The 22467-nt window shown below is 44.5% G+C and overlaps 1 protein-coding gene across 30 annotated transcripts in view; it reads right to left on the bottom strand.

Moving 5' to 3' along the window:
- The window catches only part of MAGI1 (membrane associated guanylate kinase, WW and PDZ domain containing 1), a 552920-nt gene that overhangs the window by 125759 nt on the left and 404694 nt on the right, over positions 1 to 22467 (bottom strand). For all 30 annotated transcript variants that reach the window (XM_075938532.2, XM_075938533.2, XM_075938531.2 and 27 more), the window contains one exon: positions 691 to 810. In XM_075938532.2, the coding sequence (XP_075794647.2) occupies positions 691 to 810 (120 nt within the window). The remainder of the gene's footprint in view (positions 1 to 690; positions 811 to 22467) is intronic.

The raw sequence follows: 22467 nt of genomic DNA, 5'->3' as shown, positions 1-22467 counted from the left end.
TAAAAGGTATGTGAATTGAAGTGAACTAACTGGCACCCAAAATCCTACCATCGTTTGTAGATTATTGGGTAAATTATTGGGTAAAACGAGGCTGCCCCCATAGCCTAACCTGACCTGCTAATTTGTGTGAAAACTGCACTGTCTTGTCTTCCCTGGGATGTTATCTTAAGTTAGTTAACTAGAAGAGTTAAGAACAGATCATTTTAAATTCAGGCTATGTCTAGACTGCAGGCTTCTTTTGGAAGAACCATTTTTCGCAAGAGATCTTCCAAAAAAAACTTCTTCCGAAAGAGTGTGTCCACACACAAAAGTGCATCGAAAAAGTGATCTGCTTTTTCGAAAGATAGCGTCCACACTGACTGGATACTCTCTTGCATTTAAGTTGTGATTACTATGGATAGAGTGGTCACCAGGGTACCTGTGCTTCTTCCTTTTTCCTCTTCTTTCGAAAGAACTCCCTCTTCCCCGTCCACACACGCCTTTTTCCGAAAGAGCTCATAGAAAGAGGATTACCAATGCCAGAAAAACCCCCTCTGTTCTTTCAATTTATTTTCAGAAGAATGCAACTGCTGTGTGGACATAACTCGGGTTTTGTCGGAAAAACGTCTGGACACAGTTACTGGCCTAAGCACTGGTACTGTGGCTATGGAAGTGTCTATGTTCCTGAACCAATTCCCCGCCATGCCATACCTTCATATGTTCCTACTTCAAGAAGAGTTCCACTCTGTTCAAGATCCAGAAACTCCTGCACAGTCAGAAAGTTATAGTCCACACCAGGCACTTCTCCTTCTCGCGGAGGACGGGTTGTGCCTAAATGGAGAAAACCACAAGTTAGGGCTGCATCAGGAATTAAATGGTACATTGAAATATCTTTGGTGGAAATAAAGTCAGTGAATTAATTTTCCCATATGAACTATGTAGAAAGCAACTCAGCGCAAATTCTAGAATTTACAGACAAACAAATACTAAATAGGTGCAAAAATTTTAAAAACAACAAATAGTTTCTCAGGTGCTGCAGGGCTAACAAAAATGTCGAGGGTATCATGAGCTTTCGTGGGCACAACCTACTTCTTCAGAGGAAGAACTCCATTCATCTGAGGAAATGGGTTGTGCCCAAAAAAGCTCATGATACCTTTGACATTTTTGCTAGTCTCTAAAGTACTGCAGAACTATTATTTTTTCATTTTTTTTTTCAGTTACAGACTAACACGACTTACCCTCGGAAACTTTTAAATAGATGAAGTAATTCTGCCTCTCACAGCCATTTATTAACAATAGTTTTTCCCTACCAGTATTTGCTGGGCTGTGCCAAACGAGGTCTTGTGGCATATGCAAAAAAGACATCTGCCAGAATTTGGTGTTTGGGAGCATACCAACAATTGTACCTGCTGCTAGTTTAGGATTTTTTGTTTTTTATTGACTCTCCTATAAGTTGGTAGCAAAAAAATTCCCTACACAAAATAGGTTTCTAGATAAGGAGGCATATTTCTATATGTCTTTCCAACTCATCAACTCTCTTCCTTTTGCATCTCAGCTCAAGATTTGCACATACCTCTTAATTTCTCCCTCTTCTTGCTATTACTGTTTACTTAGCACTAGAAAGTATCATGTGGCACAGCTGTTATACAAAAATGTTAAATTTCTCTCTCTAACACATACTCTTCTGCTACACTAGGCTCACTAAAATCTTCATCCCACTTCAAGAAATATTACCCAATATCCCTTATTTTATGTATGCAGATTTAGGTCAATTTATATCATCTCCAAAAAATAAATGATTCTTAAAAGTTGCATCCACAATTTGTTCAGCAAACGGTAAGAATACAAGTTTAAACACTCAAAGTATGTCGAAACTACATGTGTGTATTCTGGTGGCCCACAGCTCCTTGTCTCTGTTGCACCATTTCTGTATCAAAGTTTACGTATAACATAACCATGAATATATTAGAAGAGAAACAGGAATGCAACACCCAACCATTTTTGTGTGCCTGTCTGTGACTGAATGAGTTGGCTAAAGATCAATCCACATGTAATGGGAGGGAAGGTAGCTGTCAGGGAGCGGTATTGCTTTTCCTTTCAAAGGGCATGGCAGAAGTTTATCATTGAGGCACATAATTGGAATGAGGGAGAGCAGGGGGAGAGAGAAACCCCTGAACCTGGAAATATTTCAATGGGAAATGGAGACAATTTACCCCATTTTTCTTGCTGCCCTTCTTGTAACCTCTCTTGGATTTCTGGCTGCTTCTAGAGTGTCAGATAAGGGCTGCTCTATCAGGTGATATTATCACTTAGATTTGCTATGCAGTAATGTACCCCTTCCTCACTGAATTGGACCTCCCCACATTCATGTTCATGTACCCTAAATCTAATCTGGACATCACTTCTAGACTGCGGAGGTATCCTGGAAAAGCTCCGCTGCGTCCAGCGAACACATTTGCTCTTCCACTTTTTTTTGTGAAAGAGCAAACGCACTCTTTCGGGTAGCCCCGGATACCTCATTCTAAAAAGGATACGGGCTCCTTCGAAAGAAGAGGCTTTTAGCCATTTGGTCCCGACTAGAAGGGGCCAAATAGCAAAAAAGCCTCTTCCAGAAAAGCAATCAGAAAAAGCTACACAAATTGTGGAGCGCAATTTCCATAGCTTTTTCCGAAAAAAAAGGGCTATAGCGTAGACCTAGCAAGTGTAGTGTGGTCTTTGAGGAGTTTTTTTGTCACAGGCACGTCAGAAGTTTCAGCTAGTGGAGAACGCTGCAATTATCCCCTATTGATCTCCCATAGACTATTCCAGCTCCCAGTTTGCAATTCAAGGTATTGACTTCAAGCCACACCAAAAAAAATCTGTATGGGTTGGAGTCTGGCTACTATTTCTGAAGCTGCCTGCTTTTCAATGCACAAACCAGAGACACCGAACAACTGGGACGTAGCACTTCAGTATGACTACGAGTGCACTGTTGCACCATCTACCTTGAAATTCCATTCAGTTCAGTGAGTGTGGCGTAAGGAGAGGCTTTGCCCAACTTTTTGGTCGAGGAGGCATATTCCGTTGTGTTCTGATCACACAGTACAGTCCCTTTAGTTGATACTGATCAGATTGATGTCCCACAGTGCTTATGTTCTGTGAGCAATGCCTGAGGCCACATGATGTGCCAATCTGTGAGTCTAAAAATAAATGTGACCCATTCTCAGAGAAAAAAAACCACATGAAACCTAAGAAGGAAGTGGAGCATTGGATGCTTGAAGGCGTGCGAGCACGGTGCCCGCAACCAATCTGCTGGCTCAGGAGTAACCTGAAAGCAGCAGGAAGCCATGGCAGAGGTTTCACCACGCATGACTACTCATTATCATGGAACTCAGGGGGAGGGATAGCTCAGTGGTTTGAGCATTGGCCTGCTAAACCCAGGGTTGTGAGTTCAATCCTTGCAGAGGCCAGTTAGGGATTTGGGACCAAAAAAAAAAAAAAAATTCATCAGGGATAGTACTTGGTCCTGCTGAGAAAGCAGGGGACTGGATTTGATGACCTTTCAAAGTCCCTTCCAGTTCTACAAGATAGGCAATCTCCATTATATTTATTTATTTAACTTTTCCTTCCCAGAAGAAACCACCACCTCCTCGGCACATGCATCTGCTCCAACCTTCCACAAAAAAGCTGAATTCCGTGTCTGTACACGGGAAGAGCCGAGGGCTCTGGGGAATTTACAGGGAAGGCTGAAGCGCATAGATGTTCAGGCATAACGTTTCTGTCCCATGGACAACGTGGTAGACGTTTTCTCAAGTGCCAGGGGAGGGGAAAGTAGGTGTATACGCCGTTCTTCTGAATTATTGTTCAAGAGGTCACTCCTGAGAAAGCAGGGGAAGAGGGACAGAAAGTGATTGCAACTTTACCTCCCCTTTGCACTCCTTGTATTATTGAGCTGTCCAAGCCACTCTCATTGATGCTCTAGATGCAATGACCCCCCTTCTCATCCCAACCTCATGCACCATCTGCCAGCGCAGAACAGTCCGAGCACAGCATGTGCCCGCCGTATCCTCTATTTCCCCTGGCACACCCAAAGTAGGGGCTAGGATGGACGGCAGGGCAGAGGAGTGGCATAGAATGACACTGTCCTGGAAACCAACCTACACACTGAGTACTTCTCACTTCTATTACCTTTTACTTTACTTTGCTGGAGCAGTGTGAAGTGGCTATAACGTACCTATGTCTTTCCTCATCCATTGTAACCATCAAATGTCACCCTGGACTATTGGACACTCATGAACACAATGCACAGTATGTTGATTTATCATGTAACATGCATACTAAAAACAAACACACACATAAGAAGGGGAATACATCATTTAATAAAAAAAAATGAAGCTGCCCCCAATGTCTACCTTCCTGCAAATGCTATTTATTAACTAGTTTTTCTTTTCTTTTTTTTTTATGATGGCAAACCTGCATCTTGTGGGTTACTATTAATGGCTGGCTTTTTTACAGGACAATTATATCTTGAACATAATTCCCATGAGCCATTTGGATGGATTTATTTGTTTCATTTCAGTGGTCTTAATTTCCTGAAAATGTTCAAGTAAAAAAAAAACGCAGATGGGCTTATCATCAGCAAGACTGTCTGTGACACACATTGAACGCATTAGAAATGCTGAGCCGTAGCGTAAAAAGAAAAGCATTACATCAGCTAGATAACATTTGTCACCTCACATCAGTCTCTAACAACAAACGGAAGGAAATACAACAACACACGTTAGGCTGCGCTATCTGGGGGGAAGGTTTAGAAAAAACACACAACTACTTTCCATGTTATTGTCTAGCGCAAAGATTGTTCTCAGATGCTTGGGCTGCTACATATCCTGCCTTGAATCCTAACAAGTGTTACTGATTGAGATTCAGAAAGAAAGGAGGAAGGGAAACCCTGCCTCCTTTCTTGCAGCAGAATGACAGGCTGGACACACGCCTGGCAGATGGCATTTCAAAGAGTTTCCATGAACCATCTGGGATGTGTACAATGATTACAAACCACACGTACAACAAAGCCAGAAGGGTTTCTTCTCAACACGGGGGAGGGGAGGAGGGAAGCCAAGCAAATTCTATTCCCTGTCTCAGGAAGGGCATGCTAAAAATAACCGGTGTCTTCCATTCTGAGACTGTATATGACCTAGACACAACTGCATGACTAATTTGCAGCATGTATGTTAGAGATCACCCCGACACTTTTCCAGCCAGGACCTGTCACCGTAATGTTCTACCGATGAATGTGAGATAGTAATTAAGTCCCTTGTTATTAATGGGCTTTAATTAAGTGGACAGCATAGGAATTTCCTTTAAGAACCATTTCATCATCTACAGAGTATAAGCATCTTTGAGAGGAAACTTAGAAGATCGTGGTCCTCTTCATCAGAGTAGACCGGTGCTAACGGCAGATCAAACTTATGGCTAATGGCAGAATTAATTAAACATTCAGCGCTCTCTTGGCTACCCTGGCCAGACGCTCAGCTGGAAAACAGAAGCCAATCATATTTAAATTTGTTAACCTGGTTGCCGCATTTGCAGTGAAATATTTAGCAGCATCAAATCTTACTGCCATTATATAGTAATTTCGCTAATTAAGTTGTGCTATGCCCTACTGCGAGGCTCACTCAGAATTGCTAATGCTGCAACAAGGCGGCACTGAAGAGAAGGCTGGGTGGTTATGGACTCCTTGTGTGAATTTTATGGTTCATAAATTTTTACGATATTTGGCACAAGCACCCCTTGTTGTACAAAGGTAGCGAGTGACCTTCCATGTACAATCCAACCATTTGTACCTTTTTTCCTGAAGCCATAACGAGAGACCACAGCAGCACTGCAGTTCGCATCATCAGCTTCTCGTAAGAGTGGGGACTGAAAACAGATACTAGAACACTAAGCTGCCTACCTGGGTTCCAAATTCAGTAATTTAAACAGCGTCCATTTTAAAGACAAATTGATATTTCCATTACGTGGCCTATCAAGATAATCCTACCGACAATAATCCAACCTAAGCCTAAAAGAGAGCGTGGTCAAATTGTTTAATAGGAGATTCAGAGACTGTTTATCTCCCTATCATTCTATTAGGGCCTTATGTTAAGTTGTTAAAAGCCTTTGACACCCTGCTGCTAAATTAATCAGAATCTTACTTATTGTAATCTATGAATAAGACTTCAAAGAGCCCATAGTCAGTCACCTCAATTACCTTCTTGTTAGAAGAAAACAATTCTCTAGCACTGTAATGCAATTATTGTACCTAATCAGTCGCCAGAAAATCATTTAGCAGTTGATTTTCCAAGGTGCTGAACACCTTTACCTCCCATTGACAGCTAAAATTTTTGTCATCTCCTCACCAACTCCTGTTGGTTGCTGCTTAGAATCCAACAGAGCACAGGAGCCTGCATCAATATTTTTTTAAACTATGTAATTTGCATGAAAACATCTTTATGCTCACTGTCTTCTAAGGAGAGGCCATATTTAGGCTTCATTTAAAACCATCAGAGCAGACTATATATTTCATAGTAATAGAGAGGTAGCTGTGTCCGTCTGATCTTGCTAAAACAAAAGGAAAAACTATGTAGCACTTTAAAGACTAACAAGATGGTTTATTAAGTGATGAGCTTTTGTGGGCCAGACCCATTTCCTCTGATCATATTCTGGAAGAGAACTGGCATGGCCAGGGCTTGACAAACAGCAGAGAAATCTACTCACCAGCTCCGCACTGCACACGCGCAAGACCCACATTGCGCATGCACGCGCCGCCGGTGAACGGGACACCCGGCTGAAATCTACTTGCCACAGGTGAGTAGATTCACTAATTTGTTGAGCCCTGGGCATGACCATATATACCAAAGGAATACAATGAAAAAAGTGAACACATTATTAAACTGACAAATCAGATTTAGTACAGAAGGTGGGGTGAGGGAGGGAGGGAATAGCTATTTATGAGTCAATGAATGGCTAATCAGGGATGATAAGTGGGGAAGCGATCTTTGTAATGGTTAAGGTAATTAGCATCTTTCATGATACTGTTGCTATATTTTTTTCTCCATACTTTTATACAAAGGGTGTTTGTAGAAAAATTATGCTGCAAGATGCATGGACAGTGGCATCACATTGAAAAGATTAAAAAAGAGTCACGTGTAGTTGCTGGAGTTTTAGGAGATCTCTTTTGGAGACTGCTTAGAAGCAGCGACATCATTCAAGCATGTGTTCTGCAGGCATCCCAGAAGGCTTTTCAGCATTTGTAGAAGGAAGTTGCCCCAGGAAAATTTTCAACAACCGGGGGGAAAAAATGTTGTTTAAAGGTCACTTTCTTCTCTCATGTCATTAGATCATTTGGGGAGTCTATTTTGCATCTGTCATTTAAATCACCAAATAAACGAAAGGCCAGGAAAGAACTGCTTATGAGAAGAGACGCAAACACACTGAGGCTAGGTCTACACTACAGTCCTTTGTCGGAAAAAGCTACATAAATTGCACTCTGCAATTTGCGTAGCTTTTTCCAATCGCTTTTCCAGAAGAGGCTTTTCTGCCATTTGGCCCCGTCTAGACGGGGCCAAATGGCAGAAAAGCCTCCTCTTTTGGCAGAGCCCTTATTCCTCCTAGAATGAGGTATTCAGGGCTCCTCGAAACCCTGGAGTGTAGACATAGCCTGAAGTAAGCCGTTCTGTCCCCAGAAAAGACACCCGATTCATGACCAGGTTTGAACAAGCATTGATCATTTACGGCATATAATTAGAAATAACCCAAACTAGAAATAGTACATTAACATAAAATTAAGTGCAGCACTTCCATTAATAATTTTGTGGCACAGTAATCTTCACTAATGTCAATTTAGGTATTATCCAAATAGACACTATTGGCATTTTCTTCTAGAAGGTCTGCATAGAGTTAAGTCATGAATCCGATAAGTGTATTCGAACTATTCACGTATTTCTTTTGTATGCCAGTGTAGTGTTGTACTGTGAACTGACTGTGAAAATGGCATTTGTAGAGTCACATGTTTGTTACAGACCCAATTTGCAGTTTATCTGCAGGTTTTTTTTCTAACTTGGGAAAGTCATTCTGAGATTTGACAGTTAAGCTGAGCTCTTTCCTTCTTGTGCATCAACAGCCATTTCTCTAACCAATTGGGGGCATGTAAAATATGCAGTTAAGGTACAGAAGATTATGGGCTTATTTGAGAAATTAGTTCATAGTTCTGTGAGTGATGCATGAATAGGAATAGAATCCAGCTCACTCTTGGAATTTGCAGAAGCATGCAGCGTTGGCTTAACTTTGCTCTCACTGGAGTTAACAGCAAAACTCTCTGGCTTTAATGCAAGTAGAGTTAGGTCGATGCTGAGTGCTTTTGCAAATCCCACCTTATTTTAGCAACTGTTATGCCAGGGGGCAAAGTCAAATGAAGGAACACAACTCCAGATACGTCAACAGGGTAGCTGGAGTTGCCGTACCTTAGCTCAAATTTCTGTGGCATCCCACCTGTTTGTGTGGGAGCAGTATGTGTCAATGGGAGAAACTCTACCATCAACACCCCTTACTCCTTGTGACCCAGTGGACACTGGAGTCAATAGGAGAGCAATCAGTGGTTGATTTAGCAGGTCCTTACTAGACCTGCTAAAGCGATCCCCAGGGGGATTGATCTGAGCAGAGTTGATCTCCCAGTAAGTGGAGACAAGGCCTCAGTTCTAGTCAAGAAAAGGAATTAAGTCAATCATCAGCCTCTCATAAAGGACACATTAGCAATAAGAGGGTGATCAGGAGGGGAGTGGGACCCTTCCTGGATGTGGGAAGTAACCTAGTGACTGATGATGTGGGAAAATGGAAGTACTCAATGCTTTTTTTGCCTCTGTCTTCACAGACAAGGTCAGCTCCCAGACTGCTGCACTAGGCAACACAGCACGGGAAGGAAGTGGGCAGCCCTTGGTGCAGAAAGAATAGGTTAAGAACGATTTAGAAAAGTTAAACATACACAAATCCATGGGGCCGGATTTAATGCATCCGAGGGTACTGAGGGAATTGGCAAATGTCATTGCAGAGACTTGGATCGTTATCTTTGAAAACCTTTGAAGATTGGGGAAAACCCCGGATGATTGGAAAAAGGCAAATGTAGTGCCAATCTTTAAAAAAGGGAAGAAAGACGATTCAGGGAACTATAGACCAGCCAGTCCCTGCAAAAATCATGGGAGGGATTCTGAAGGAATCCATTTTGAAGCAGTTGTAAGAGGGGAAAGTGATCAGGAGTAGTCAGCATGGATTCACCAAAGCAAGTCATGCCTGGCCAACCTGACTGCCTTCTATGACAAGATAACTGGCTCTGTGGACATGGGGAAGGTGGGGGATGTGATAAACCTTGACTTTAGCAAAGCTTTTGATATGGTCTCCCACATAATTCTTGCCAGCAAGTAAAGGAAGTATATATTGCATAAATGGACTGTCAGGTGAACAGAAAGTTGGTTAGATTGTCAGGCTCAACAGGTAGTGATCAACATCTCAATACCTGGTTGGTAGTCGGTTTCAAGCAGAGTGCCCCAAGGATTGGCTCTGGTGCCTGTTTTGTTCGACATCTTTATTAATGACCTGGATGAGGGGATGGATTGCATCCTCAGAAAGTTTGCAGATGACACTATGCTAGTTGAACAAGTAGATAGGTTGGAGGATAGGGATAGCATCCAGAGTGAGCTAGACAAATTGGAAGATTGGGCCAAAAGAAATCTGATGAGGTTCAACAAGGACAAGTTCTCAGTAGTGTCAGACGGCAGAATGAGGAGCAATTATCTCACACTGCAGTGGGAGAGATCTATGTTGCATCAATTATTAAGAACAATTATTTCCTAGGAGGGTGGGAAAGCACTGGGATGGCTTCCCTAGGGAGGTGGTAGAATCTCCATCCCTAGAGGTTTTTAAGTCCCAGCTTGACGAAGCCCTGGCTGGGAGGATTGAGTTGGTGTCGGTCCTGCTTTGGGCAGGGGACTGGACTCGATGACTCCTGAGGTCTCTTCCAACCCTAGGATTCTATGATCCTGCGACAATTTCTTTTTGTCACAGAATCCAATCATATCACTCCTTTTCTTTCCTCTCACAGAAGTCATAACACCACAACCACCCCCACATAATGCTTTTCATCAGTAGACCCAAAAGCATTTTACAATGGAGTTCAGCATCATTATCTTTGGTTTATAGATTATCGCCTTTTGAATACACCTTCGTGCAACTATCCAGCCAAGCTGCAGATCCCTAAGGTGACATCAACCGCAACTGAAAAAACGCAACTGATTAGAGTGTTCAAAGTCTGAAAATAAGAAATTATGTTTGTCCCTTTTAATCTGTTTTAAGTATTTATTTGTTCCCCATCACCAGAGTAGCTGAGCAAATGTATCTATTCCTCCCCACACTTCTGTGAGATCGGAAAGGACTATTATTCCCGTAGTACAGATGTGAAACTGAGGCACAGAAAGACTAAAGCCTTGTCTACGCTAGGACTGTAAAATCCTGGTTAATTAGTGAACATTATGTTTAACCAATTAAATGGGGTGAGTGGGGGAGGAGTGGGCGCTCACACTCTGGAACGCCCCCCACCTTCCCCCGCACTGTGAACTGGGGCTGCTCCGGCCGGGCTGGAACACACCTGCAGCACTTGTCCTAAGTGACTTGCCCAAAGTCACAGAGAGGCTGTGATGAAGAAGGGAACAGAACCTGGAGTCTCCAGGGCTGACCTCTACGCTCTGAACCATCCCTCCTCCAGCCACAACACTTGAATTTTGTCCCAAACGTTCATAGAAACAACTGAGACTCAACAACTGGAGTCACATGAGCCTCCACAAACGTTCTCCTCTGACCACATGATGATTCGTGAGATAAGGAATACTCGTACATCTTCACGCAGAAACACACGAGTGGGATGTGGCTTCATCCAATGATCAGTATTAGCAACCCTTGTTTCCGAGTTCATTTTGTGGCTGAGCTGGCTGCTGGATCAGATGGAGAGTAAAATACTTGTCATCTGAAATGCTTTGTGGGAATCTTGTTAATTAACACTAATGAGGAGGACACCGATGGGGAATTGCTCAATTTCATGAATTAGTGATTAAGGGCCCAATCCTGTGCTCACTGAACTCAAGAATATAGCACCTGCTAATTTAACTGGTGACGGACCAGGCTCGCTATAACTGATGAAACACAAATACAAAATGCACTTTGTTCATTGATTTGGTAAGTGGAGATTAGCTGTCCTTATTTACGTTTTTCTTTATAATGGATTGAGAATATTTTTATAACCAATCAAGGCTAAGTAATGGGATCTCATTCCAGTGCTCTGTTATAAAGCCTTTGCGAGGAAGTGGGGAGAGACTGTAATTTGTGCATGCGCAAATTATGGGTAGAGTGGATTAACTAAGTGAATTAACAAAGCCATTCTTTCCATCTCTGCATGAACTTTTCATGTATTCTCTCATATGTACCAGTCAGACATTCCCGCGGGCTGGATTTGGCACACCAACCATTTGGATTTGACCTGCTGTGGCCCAATAGGATTCTCGGGCAGGCTTCCTGGCTGCTGGGTCCCACACGGTACTCAAAGTGGCCGGCTGGTGGGGCCAGGAAGTGTGTGTCTGTACGGCATGCCCCTTGGGGGGGGGGGGGAGTTTCCGCACCCTGCCTCAACCCCTCACACCATCCTCACAGTTGTTGAGGAGAGGGGAGCAGCGGATCTCTGCATGCTGCCACATGCCCTCAAGCACTGTCCTAGCCAATGGGAGCTGCGAGGATGGTGCTGGGGGTTGGGGCAGAGCATGGAGACCCCCTCCCGCCAAAAGGCACGCTGCACAGATACGCTTATGTTGGCCACAGCAGCCAGGAAGCTGCCTACAATAAGCATCTCCCAGCCAGAGCCTGCACCTGGCACCCCCTCCTGCAACCTAACCTCTTGCCTCACATCACAACCCCCTCCTGCTCTCAGATCCTTTGCACCCCTTCCTGCACTCTTGCCCCAGGTCACAACCCCACCCTGCATCCAAACTCCATCCCAGACCTTATACTCTCGCCTGCAGCCCTGTCCCAGGTCACTGTCCCCACCTGCATCCAAGCTCTCTCCCAGAACCTTGCGCCCCAATCCCCTACCCACAGCTCCCTGCGGTACTCCACCTCCATCCCTTCCACTAATGTCACAGAAAAGTGTGGCCCCTGACCACTTACGAAATTCTTTGAGTGGCCCCTCTCAAAACCTATTGCACACCCCGGCATACACATATGCTTCTGATGCTCTCTCATAATCTGGTTATTTGTAATCATGAAAATTCTCAGATGAAGCTTAGATTTCCTCCTCCAAAATGTATTGCCCTGCATTGGTCATATCAACCCTTGCCTGTGCACACAGATGCAGGATGCAAAAGGCTGGACTGACTCCTAGAAACAAGATGGATTACGTTATTATATATCCCTATACCTCCATCCATACAAATCGAAACACGACAGACCAAGGAGCAGCCATACACCCCCTCACCCACTACTCGTATCCCATGGCTTTCATTCCCACTGTGTTGAGTGACTAAACGTAAGTGGAAGTAGAAGCAAAAGAACAAGAAAACTAAGTAGTCTCTTGAGAAGGCACAGGACCAGAAGTCAGCCAGTCTACCATTAGCTATTAGATCTTTATCTGCTGGGTACACTGTCAAAGGTTAGAGAAAGTTATAGTGCATACTGACAATGCTGTCACAAAAAAAAAAAAAAAAAAAAAAACACGACAACCCTGCACTTGGTTAAATTCAGAGGTGCGGAGGCTCTGTCTAGAAATAGGTGAGAATGGGTGTCAAGATTCTATTTGATAGAGAACATTCGGATATGTGCGCTAGAAACTCTTGAAAGGAAACCAATCGGACATAAGGCAGAGAGAGCAGGTAAAGTAATGCACATGTCGGTGAGGTAAGCTGAGGTGATTCGCTTTCCAGGAGGTTGTAAAGGGCCGTGTGTTATTCAAGAACCCTTCTAATCCTACATAACTACTTGGGGTGTCTTGCAGTTTGTGGGATGATACAAGATAAAAGCTTGAGGCGGAAGCCCAGTGAGCGAGAACATGACAACTCAGGCTTATTTCAACTATTGAATAATTATTAATAAACCCCTTTGGGTAAGACAGGACTGCTTTGCCATAGTAAGACCCTCTCCACTTACCAGGTAAATTAGTGGGAGTCATTACATTAGGGAGCTGGGTTCCTGAAAATGGAGCAGGTACACAAGCCAATGCCATCTTTGGGCTTAAGAAAAGACCCCTCTTCAGACTGTCAGCCTGAAGAAATATGGGGCCCTCAGGCTTGGGAATCAAAACAGGTTGATTTCCCAAAAACAAGGTATGTCATTATCAATATCAACCAAAGGCTTTAGAGAAGTCGTGACCGTTGGCACTGCACTTAGCATATTCCCTAAAAATACCCCAAATAGGGGACGTGGGTGTAGTATTTGTTTTGATGGCTTTCCAATCAAACTTTATCTTCAGATTTCATTCAAGGATTTATGCGCTGTGACACTTCCCACGGGTACGGGCTGTGAGGCGCTGCACTGCCACCTGTCCTGACTGTGAGGAACAGGGATATAAAAACACCCTAAAATAATTAATTGGTTAAACATTTTTTTTTAGCCAGTTAACTGCCATGGGTGAGGGGCTGTTCCAGCCAGTCGCGCCACGGGTGGGATCCAGCCAGCTGGGCTGGTTAACCAATTACCTTGTAAACAGACTGATAAGCCACCTGCTTACCAGGTACCCAGTTAACTGGTTAACCTCTTACATCCCTGGTGAGGGAGCCGTGTGTCAGCAAGGAGTCAGCTCCGCTGAGTGATCCAGGCACTTCCATCTAGGCCAGGCATGTCCAAAGTCCGGCCCGCGGGCCAAATGCGGCCCGCGGTCAGATTTAATACGGCCCCCCGCTTCTCCCGGCTCCCCGGTGCTTTTTTTAACTGGCGCGCTCAGCGCGCCGCTTCGGGCCGCCGCGGTCCCAAACCCTGCCCCTGCACTCCGCTTTGGGGCTGAGAGTGCAGGGACAGCCCCCGCTTCCTCCCCCTCTCCTGGCTCCCCGGCGCTCCTCTGACTGGCGCCGCTTCCGGCCGCGCCGCTGCCGTCCATGGCGGCCGCTGCGGTCCTAAAGTCCTCCATGTAGGGCACGTCCGCAGCCCCGCTCCCCCGCTTGGCTACGGGTTCGCCCTGCCCCGGGCCGCCGTGAGGCCAGCGTGCCCTGCGCTCTCCGCCCGCCTCTGACCCTGCAAGCCCTCTACCTTGGGGCTGAGAGTGCAGGGACGGACTCCGCAGCTGCTGAGATCAGGGACGGACTCCGCAGCTGCTCAAGCTCAGTATCTGTGATTGGCCCTGCGCACTGTCAGCTTCCTGGCGGGCTCAGGCACGTGGAGCTGCGAACATTAGAGACTTCGCCACAAACGGGCTCAGGCACATGTAGCTCATCATTAGAGACTTCGCCACAAACAGCCACAAAGGCAAGAGAATTCTTGTTGGGCAGTGTATTAGTGCCGTGTATTACTTGGGCAGTGTATTAAACCTCTGGCACTGCGCTCACATGATCCCTTCCCCTTCTGGTCAATTTAAAAAAATGGCGACTGTAAATAAGAGAAGGAAAGTTGACAGTGAGGGCCGCCGCTTCCAGGACAGGTGGAAAGTGGAATATTTCTTCACTGAAATAGAGAATCACTGTGTTTGTCTGATATGCCAAGAGACTGTGGCTGTTTATAAGGAATTTAATGTCAAGAGACACTACCAGTCAAGACATAGCACATACGACAAGCTTACAGGGCACGACCGCAGTGAAAAGTTGAAGCAACTTGAAGCTGTTTTAATGTCACAACAGAAATTTTTCATAAGAGCCCGTGAGTCAAATGAAAATGCCACAAGGGCGAGCTATGAGGTGGCAACGTTAATTGCTAAAAATTGCAAATCTTTTGCTGAGGGTGACTTTATCAAAGAATGCGTTATGAAAATGGTTGAGAATATCTGTCCCGAGAAGAAGCAAGAGTTTGTCAACATTTGCCTGGCTCGTAACACTGTAGCACGGAGAATTGAAGAGATTTCATCAGATATTAAGAGACAGTTGACATCCAAAGGAGTGGATTTTGACTTCTTTTCAATAGCCTGTGATGAAAGCACGGACCTATCTGACACAGCTCAGTTGCTGATTTTTATGAGAGGGGTGGACGATGAAATGAATGTGACTGAAGAGCTACTTGACCTCCAGAGCCTTACGGACCAAACAAGAGGAAAAGATTTATTTGTTTCTGTTAGTTCCGCCATAGATGACATGAAACTGCCTTGGAACAAAGTTACTGGGATTATTACTGATGGGGCACCTGCCATGGTTGGTGAACGAAGTGGATTATCAACCCTAATCTGTAACAAGGTGATCGAAGAAGGAGGCAAAGCTATTAAACTCCATTGTATCATTCATCAACAAGTTCTCTGTGCTAAACATCTCAAATATGATCATGTTATGAAACCGGTGCTAAAGACTATTAATTTTATTCGCTCTTTGGGACAAAGCTGCAACTTTTCATAAGGCAGTTGTCACAAACACAGCCCAATACCATACATTTTTCAGCGTTGCAGGAAATAATGAACCGTTTTCCACAGGACAATATCAGTGCGCAAACGAGCAGGTATGCAGCAGACATTGCATCTCTGGCTGGGGAGTTTAAACGGCGCTTTCAGGACTTTGCAGCTATTGAAAAAGAGATCAGCCTTTTCTCCTCTCCATTCTCTGTTGACCCCGAGGATGCTCCAGATCAGCTGCAGCTCGAGCTCATTGAGCTGCATTGTGACAGCGAGTTACGCAGTCGTCACCAACAGCTCTCTCTTGTGAACTTTTACCGCCAACTGGATAAGAGCCGGTTTCAAGAGATTCGAACATTGGCTAAGAAAATTCTGAGCTTGTTTGGCTCAACATATATGTGTGAGAAGACATTCTCTGCTATGAACTTTAACAAGAATCGCGTGAGGACAAGACTAAGTGACTCTCACCTGAGTGACATTTTGCGCATCAAAACCACTGCCTTTGAACCAGACCTAGCCTATGTACTGTAGTCCAGATCTCAGTTTCACCCTTCACATTAGTGTAGGCAAGTTTTTTTTTCAATTGAGATGAATACATTGTAAAATCTCAGTTAATGTCAGTTGGTCTAAATCAGTTATAAATATATTTGGACACAACATGTATAGTTGGTGTTATGTCGTTTGCCGTTTGCAATAAACTTTGCATAAAATAGTTAATTTGCATTTAATTTTAATGGTTCAAAGAATGTCAGGCAAAATGGTCGGCCCTCACGCATGTTCACTTCATCAAATCTGGCCCTCTTTGAAAAAAGTTTGGACACCCCTGATCTAGGCCATCCCTGCTGTTTCTTTACAGGTTACAAATAGGCATACTCCAAGCACTAAGCCTCGGCAGCATCTCCCTAATGTGTTCAGTTCCTGTTCGACTGGACCCTCACCGTTTGCTCAGACTCACTCCTTCCAAAGACAGTGTATCCCCCAGCTTCACCTTCGGCCATCCCTCCCCTCCACACAGAGAATAGAAATAAGCTCATAGTGAAATCAAGGTGTGCATTTAACAACTGGAGATTCAAAATAATTGCAAGTACCGGAACCCAACTGTAACGTATAAAATCAAATCATAACATGCATTCTAGAGCCTCGACTTACTCCACATGTTACTCCCTTGTCTCATAAAGCATTGCTCACCAGTGCTTTAGAGCTAGGCTGGTAGTGACACTCTTCCCACGCAACAAACCGGCTGCCATTTTGTCTCCTGACTGAAGGATAAAATCACGTCCCCTTTCCTTTTTTTCGGCAGTTACAGTCTCTCTCTCTTACCCCAGGGATCCCCTCTTCACACTTATCTAGTAGTACCTTTGTCTTTGTAGCTCCTCAAACCCAGACCTGGCCCAGCGAGTAAACACAGCCTGTCTCCACAGATGCTCTGTCTCCACAGCTGCCCATTGATCCACATGCTGAGTTAGCTCTGAAGTTCCCTTCAACCCAGCTGACAAGCTTTACATGACCACAATTTAGGGACCTAATATTTTTTAACCCCCTCTAACTATTTCCCCTAGAAACATGTTTAAATGATTAGGATGACCCACGAGCTAATGGCTCTTGGAAAAAATGTCACGTGCTACCAATGTTCACTCTAATTTTTTTCCATTCCTGTGCAGAGTAAATGTTATTATTATGTGCACCAAGGCATGTGCAGATATGCACCACTTATAGAAACGCATACTGCCAGCTGTGAGCACTCTGCTAATCAGCTGGGCAACATTTCAATCTGTCCTGGATGGCTGCCCAAGCAATCAATTTATAGGGAATACTGCATGCCACCCTTTGGTGAACAATCATGCATCCATCTGATCTAGGGGAATCCATGTGGCCATACACACCATGTGTTCTCTGCCAACTGGTACCTAAAGATCCCTGAGTCACATTCATATCTCCCCTTCAGAGCGAGACAAATATTCTGGATATTGAAGACCAAGCAATCAATAGGAAATTGGATGACTGCTAAGAGTTCAGCCTCCTCGACAAACATGGCTCATCTCCCTTGCAGTTTTTCTTTTACTTCCAAATACAGGCAGTCCCAGAGTTACGCGGATCCGACTTATGTCGGATCCGCAGTTACGAACGGGGATTTTCTCGCCCCAGACGACGGGAGCGGCGGACGCCCGGTCCCGCCGCCCCCGTCTTCCGGAGCGAGAAAAGCTGCTCTGCCTCTCCCTGGTCTGCTGGGGGGGAGGGGAGAGAAAAGAGGAGCCAGATCAGCGCCGCGGTCCCGCCCGGGTCCTCCTCCGCTTTGCTCAGCGTCTTCCTGGTCTGCAGACCAGGAAGATGCTGAGCAAAGCCGCGGAGGACCCGGGCGGGACCGTGGCGCTGATCTGGAAGCGCCGCGATCCCGCCCGGGTCCTCCGCCGCTTTGCTCTGCGTTTCCCTGGTCTGCAGACCAGGGAGATGCTGAGCAATGCGGAGGAGGACCCGGGCGGGATCTCGACGCTTCCAGATCAGCGCCACGGTCCCGCCCGGGTCCTCCGCCGCTTTGCTCAGCGTCTCCCTGGTCTGCTGGGGGGGGACGCAGCTAGTGCGCCCCCCCCCCCCCCCCCAGCAGACCAGGGAGACGTGGAGCAAAGCCCCGGGCCTGTGGTAGAGCAGGTGGGGCGCTGCCGGTTGGTCCCGCAGCACCGCTCCTTGGCGCTACTGGACCAACCCGTCAGCACCCCAGCTGCTCTGCCCCAGGAGTCCTGATTCAGCTGCTGCTAATCAATTTCAGCAGCGGCTGAATCAGGACACCTGGGGCAGAGCAGCTGGGCTACGTCTACATTGGCCCCTTTTCCGGAAGGGACATGGTAATTTCACGAGTCGTAATAGGGAAATGCGCGGGGGATTTAAATATCCCCCGCGGCATTTAAATAAAAATGTCCGCCGCTTTTTTCCGGCTTTTAGAAAAGCCGGAAAAGAGCGTCTACACTGGCCCCGATCCTCCGGAAAAAAAGCCCTTTTCCGGAGGATCTTATTCCTACTTTGATCAGTTTCAGCAGCGGCTTACTTGGGGATGCCTGGGGTTCTTAAGTTGAATCTGTATGTAAGTCGGAACTGGTGTCCAGATTCAGCCGCTGTTGAAACTGATCAGTTCCAGCAGTGGCTGAATCTGGACGCCAGTTCTGACTTACATACAGATTCAACTTAAGAACAAACCTACAGTCCCTATCTTGTACATAACCTGGGGACTGCCTGTACGTTCTGATATTCAGCAGAACGTGGGACATTTTTGGTCAGGTGTAGTACAGAGTGTTGCCTTTGACTTTTTTACTGTATTGTATCAGGCCCTTCACTTGCAGTCGAATGTCTCCATAAAACAGCTCACCTCACAGTATGAGCCCAGAACAGGCACCATCCATCAGTCTGTTCCCTGTACAGTTGCATCACAAGTGGAAGGTTTAATGCAAAACATGTTCAGTTAAATTCTGAAGCACTGCTGGAAGACTAATATGGCAAACTTGTGTACACAATAGCATCCTGATATGCTTTTATAGGGCCTCAATACTATTATTTAAAAATAGGCCTTTTACTGAGCAGTCAATGCAAGCAGCATCTTCTCTTCAGCGCGCTTTCTCCCATCACCTGTTGCTGTGAAAAACTATACACCTAATGGACTTCCAATTGTGATAATGTCATCGCACTCTTACAAACCCAGGTGTCTCCTGTGAAACTCCAATTTTCAGCAAGACAGAAGTTTCACAGAATCCTAGAACAGTAGAACTGGAAGGGACCTTGAGAGGTCATCAAGTCCAGTCCCCTGCCCTCACGACGGTCTAATCATCCAGTTTGCTCACTCCCAGTCCCTTCATTCAGGTGGGTCTTGTTCACAAATACACCAGGGCCTTGGCTTAGATGACCTGCAGCTTCATATTCAAAATAGTTCAAAGAATTGACCAAAAAATGTGGGGACGTTATGCATGTTAAGTGTAATAAGAGTGTAGTAAGTGTGCAGTTATGTAGCTAGTTACAGTACAATTCAAGGGGAGAGTTAGAACAGACAGCAAATCCTGCCAGTTACATACCCATTTGGGAGTTTATTCCCAACAGCCTCACTCCCTCCTTTAATCAAATCTGACATACCCAACCCCTTTCTATAATTGATTAGTATATATTTATGCATAGTTTTACTTCCGCAGGTGTTCCAATATCTTAGTTGGTTTTGTATTTTGTTCTATTTCATTTTGTCTACCAATCTGATTAAGCTAAAATTCAAGAAGTTGCAAAATACGGATCTGGATTTTGAATACACAGCGATGTAGTGGTCTTTGGATTTGGGGTCTAGCTCAAGTTATATATGTAGCTTTTAAATCATTTAAAAAGGAACTCTTAATCCATTTACTATTCCGACAATTTAAAAACTACTGAAACTAGACATTTCCTTAATTGTAAATTAAATATGCCTTTTCCTCAGTGTGATGAAATTCTCGTCTTCCTTATCCCAATGTGTGGAATAAGACACTGAAAAAAGCATGAATTACATTAACCCCTCCCCCCTCTCAAAAATGTTTGAGTGTAAGAAGCATTTTGGTTAGATGGTCTATAATTCTAAGATTTCTTTTCAAGTCAATGCATGCCAGCACAGTGTGGAACATATATGATTGTTCTGTTTATTATCGTTTTGTTTGTTACACATCAATCAGCAAGACTCATGTATTTCACTTGATGATCATCATGAATAGTTTACCTTGAGTTTCTGTAGCATTGTCCCAATTCAGCAAAACTCTTTCAACTCTGTTACAAAATTTGACTTGCTGGTTAGAGTAAATGCTCTTTTGCTTCATTTCTTCCGTGTACTCCTTGGCCTCCCCCATCGCTCTGATTAAACTTTTCTAAAGTTAGCAGGCAGTTAGCATTATCCCCTCTGCAAAATCATTCTTTGACTAAGCCACACATACTGCTCTTATGTGACATACTTCTCGAATCAATACAAGATGCAATTCTCAAAATACCTGCCAGTGTATTCATTTCTTTCTGTTTGGGTGCCTAGAAACGAACACGATATTTCTCACAAGCCCCTTCTGGTGCCACGATCAGACTGAATCTCATTTGCCATGTGCATCCAATACTCATACACTCTGTGAATAGGGACAAGGTTTTTAGGATCACCTCTAGTCCTTGGTTTAAATCCATCCCAAGCAGACAGCAACAGGAATCATCACTGTGAGATAACTGTATCAGGGCCCAAATTAAATGAATTGCTGCTTGCCCCGGTCCAATTCTTAGCCAACAGATGCCCACATTACAAAAACCAACATCACGTCTAAGGACCTATCCTGGGTGTGTGTGGTCATAGAGGATGGGGATTTTTCATAAACCCAGTTGCTGCGTCTCCAAATTAGGATCAAAACTCCTTTGGTAGAGTGTTCTGAGGAAAGCCTGCCTAAGTACAATGTGTCTGCTGGAGGAACACAAGGTAGCTTCCGACATTAACAAAACTCAGTAAATAGAAAGTCTCCCCTTCCCACCTTCGCTCCTCTGAAAGTGTGAAGTCAGACCTGGGCTGCTTGACAACATTAAAGTGGGATCTCTTTAAAATACCAATACAGGATCTGATTTAAATAAGATTTTCAGTGGGACAGACCATTTTGAGGACTTCCTATGGCACCTAAGGTTTTATCACAAAATACATTTTAAAGCTACGCTCAGACGTCATTTTTCAAAGCGGGAGACATTTATCCCTCAACAGCTATTTTTGGTCCTCCAAATGATGGATGCGGGTGAAGTCACTTCACCAGACAGATGCTGACAGAAAGAGTTAAAAGGCACTCGTTATAGGCACAATCCTGACCACACCTGTTTAACTTTAAGCACATGAACAGTTCTGTTGATTACAAGGACCTAGTCACATGCTTAAGCACTTGCTTAAATATTTCCAGCAGAAGTGCCTATATGCAATGTGCACGTTTTGGCTAAGTTAGAGAATGTGTTTCTGCTCTAATTAGTACCCAGACTAACAACTCACAAAAGCTGTTTGTTAGGAGTTGAAATTCTGGGCAAGAGGCTGGTATATGTTTAGATGAATTCAACAAAACACAATTATAATAAAGCTCAAACATTCAGCAACATGGCTGGTCAAATGTCACTGCATGAGATAAATAACTCAACATTTCTGTTACTTGAGAAACGCGTCTCACATCTCAATAAGCAAGTGTTTTGGAATTGCGAAAACTTCAATTCTGGACCAAAATTCCATGCCAAGAGGTGGATTCCATATCTCCAGAATCACAGAAGATGAAAATCTCTAGGACTACAACACCTCTTCTGTGTTTGTAATCTTCTTACTATATGTTTTTCAAATGTGTGTGTGTCTGTCTGTGACTCAACGGTGAGAGCTAGGACCATCAAATTCAGGATGAAGCTTCCTCTTACTACAACTTTAAGCAAGGTATGAGTTTGGTTGTGTCAAGACAATGGGATGTGTCTGGAATTCGATTGTTTCTCATAAAATTGAAAGGAAGGGGTCTGGTAAGAGGGAGTTATACTGTAGAAGGACCAGAGGAGGGCAACAAGGGTAGAGAGAGAGGGACTGGGACAGCTATAACCCCATTAGGCCATCAAGAGAACAAGGGTAGAGAAGGGGGCAGCTATCTACTATATATTTTAAAGCGTTTGTCTGTTTGTGTGTGTGTGTCTGTCTCATGTGGCTCCAAGCTGCCGCAGTGAGTGAGGGTTAGGATAGTCCTCTCTCCCTGGAGCAGCTTGCAGACTGAACCCTCATCCCCAACCCTACCTCAGAGCAACGATTCAAATGAAGAAAAAGAAAACTTGAAATATGAGTCAAAGACCTAGCTATCATAGAATCATAGAACACTAGGACTGGAAGGGACCTCGAGAGGTCATCGAGTCCAGTCCCCTGCCCTCATGGCAGGACCAAATACTGTCTAGACCAC

Source organism: Pelodiscus sinensis, chromosome 11, assembly GCF_052426305.1.
Source record: "Pelodiscus sinensis isolate ZL-2025 chromosome 11, ASM5242630v1, whole genome shotgun sequence".
Classification (NCBI taxonomy): domain Eukaryota; kingdom Metazoa; phylum Chordata; order Testudines; family Trionychidae; genus Pelodiscus; species Pelodiscus sinensis.
This window is presented reverse-complemented; position numbering and strand designations above follow the sequence as displayed.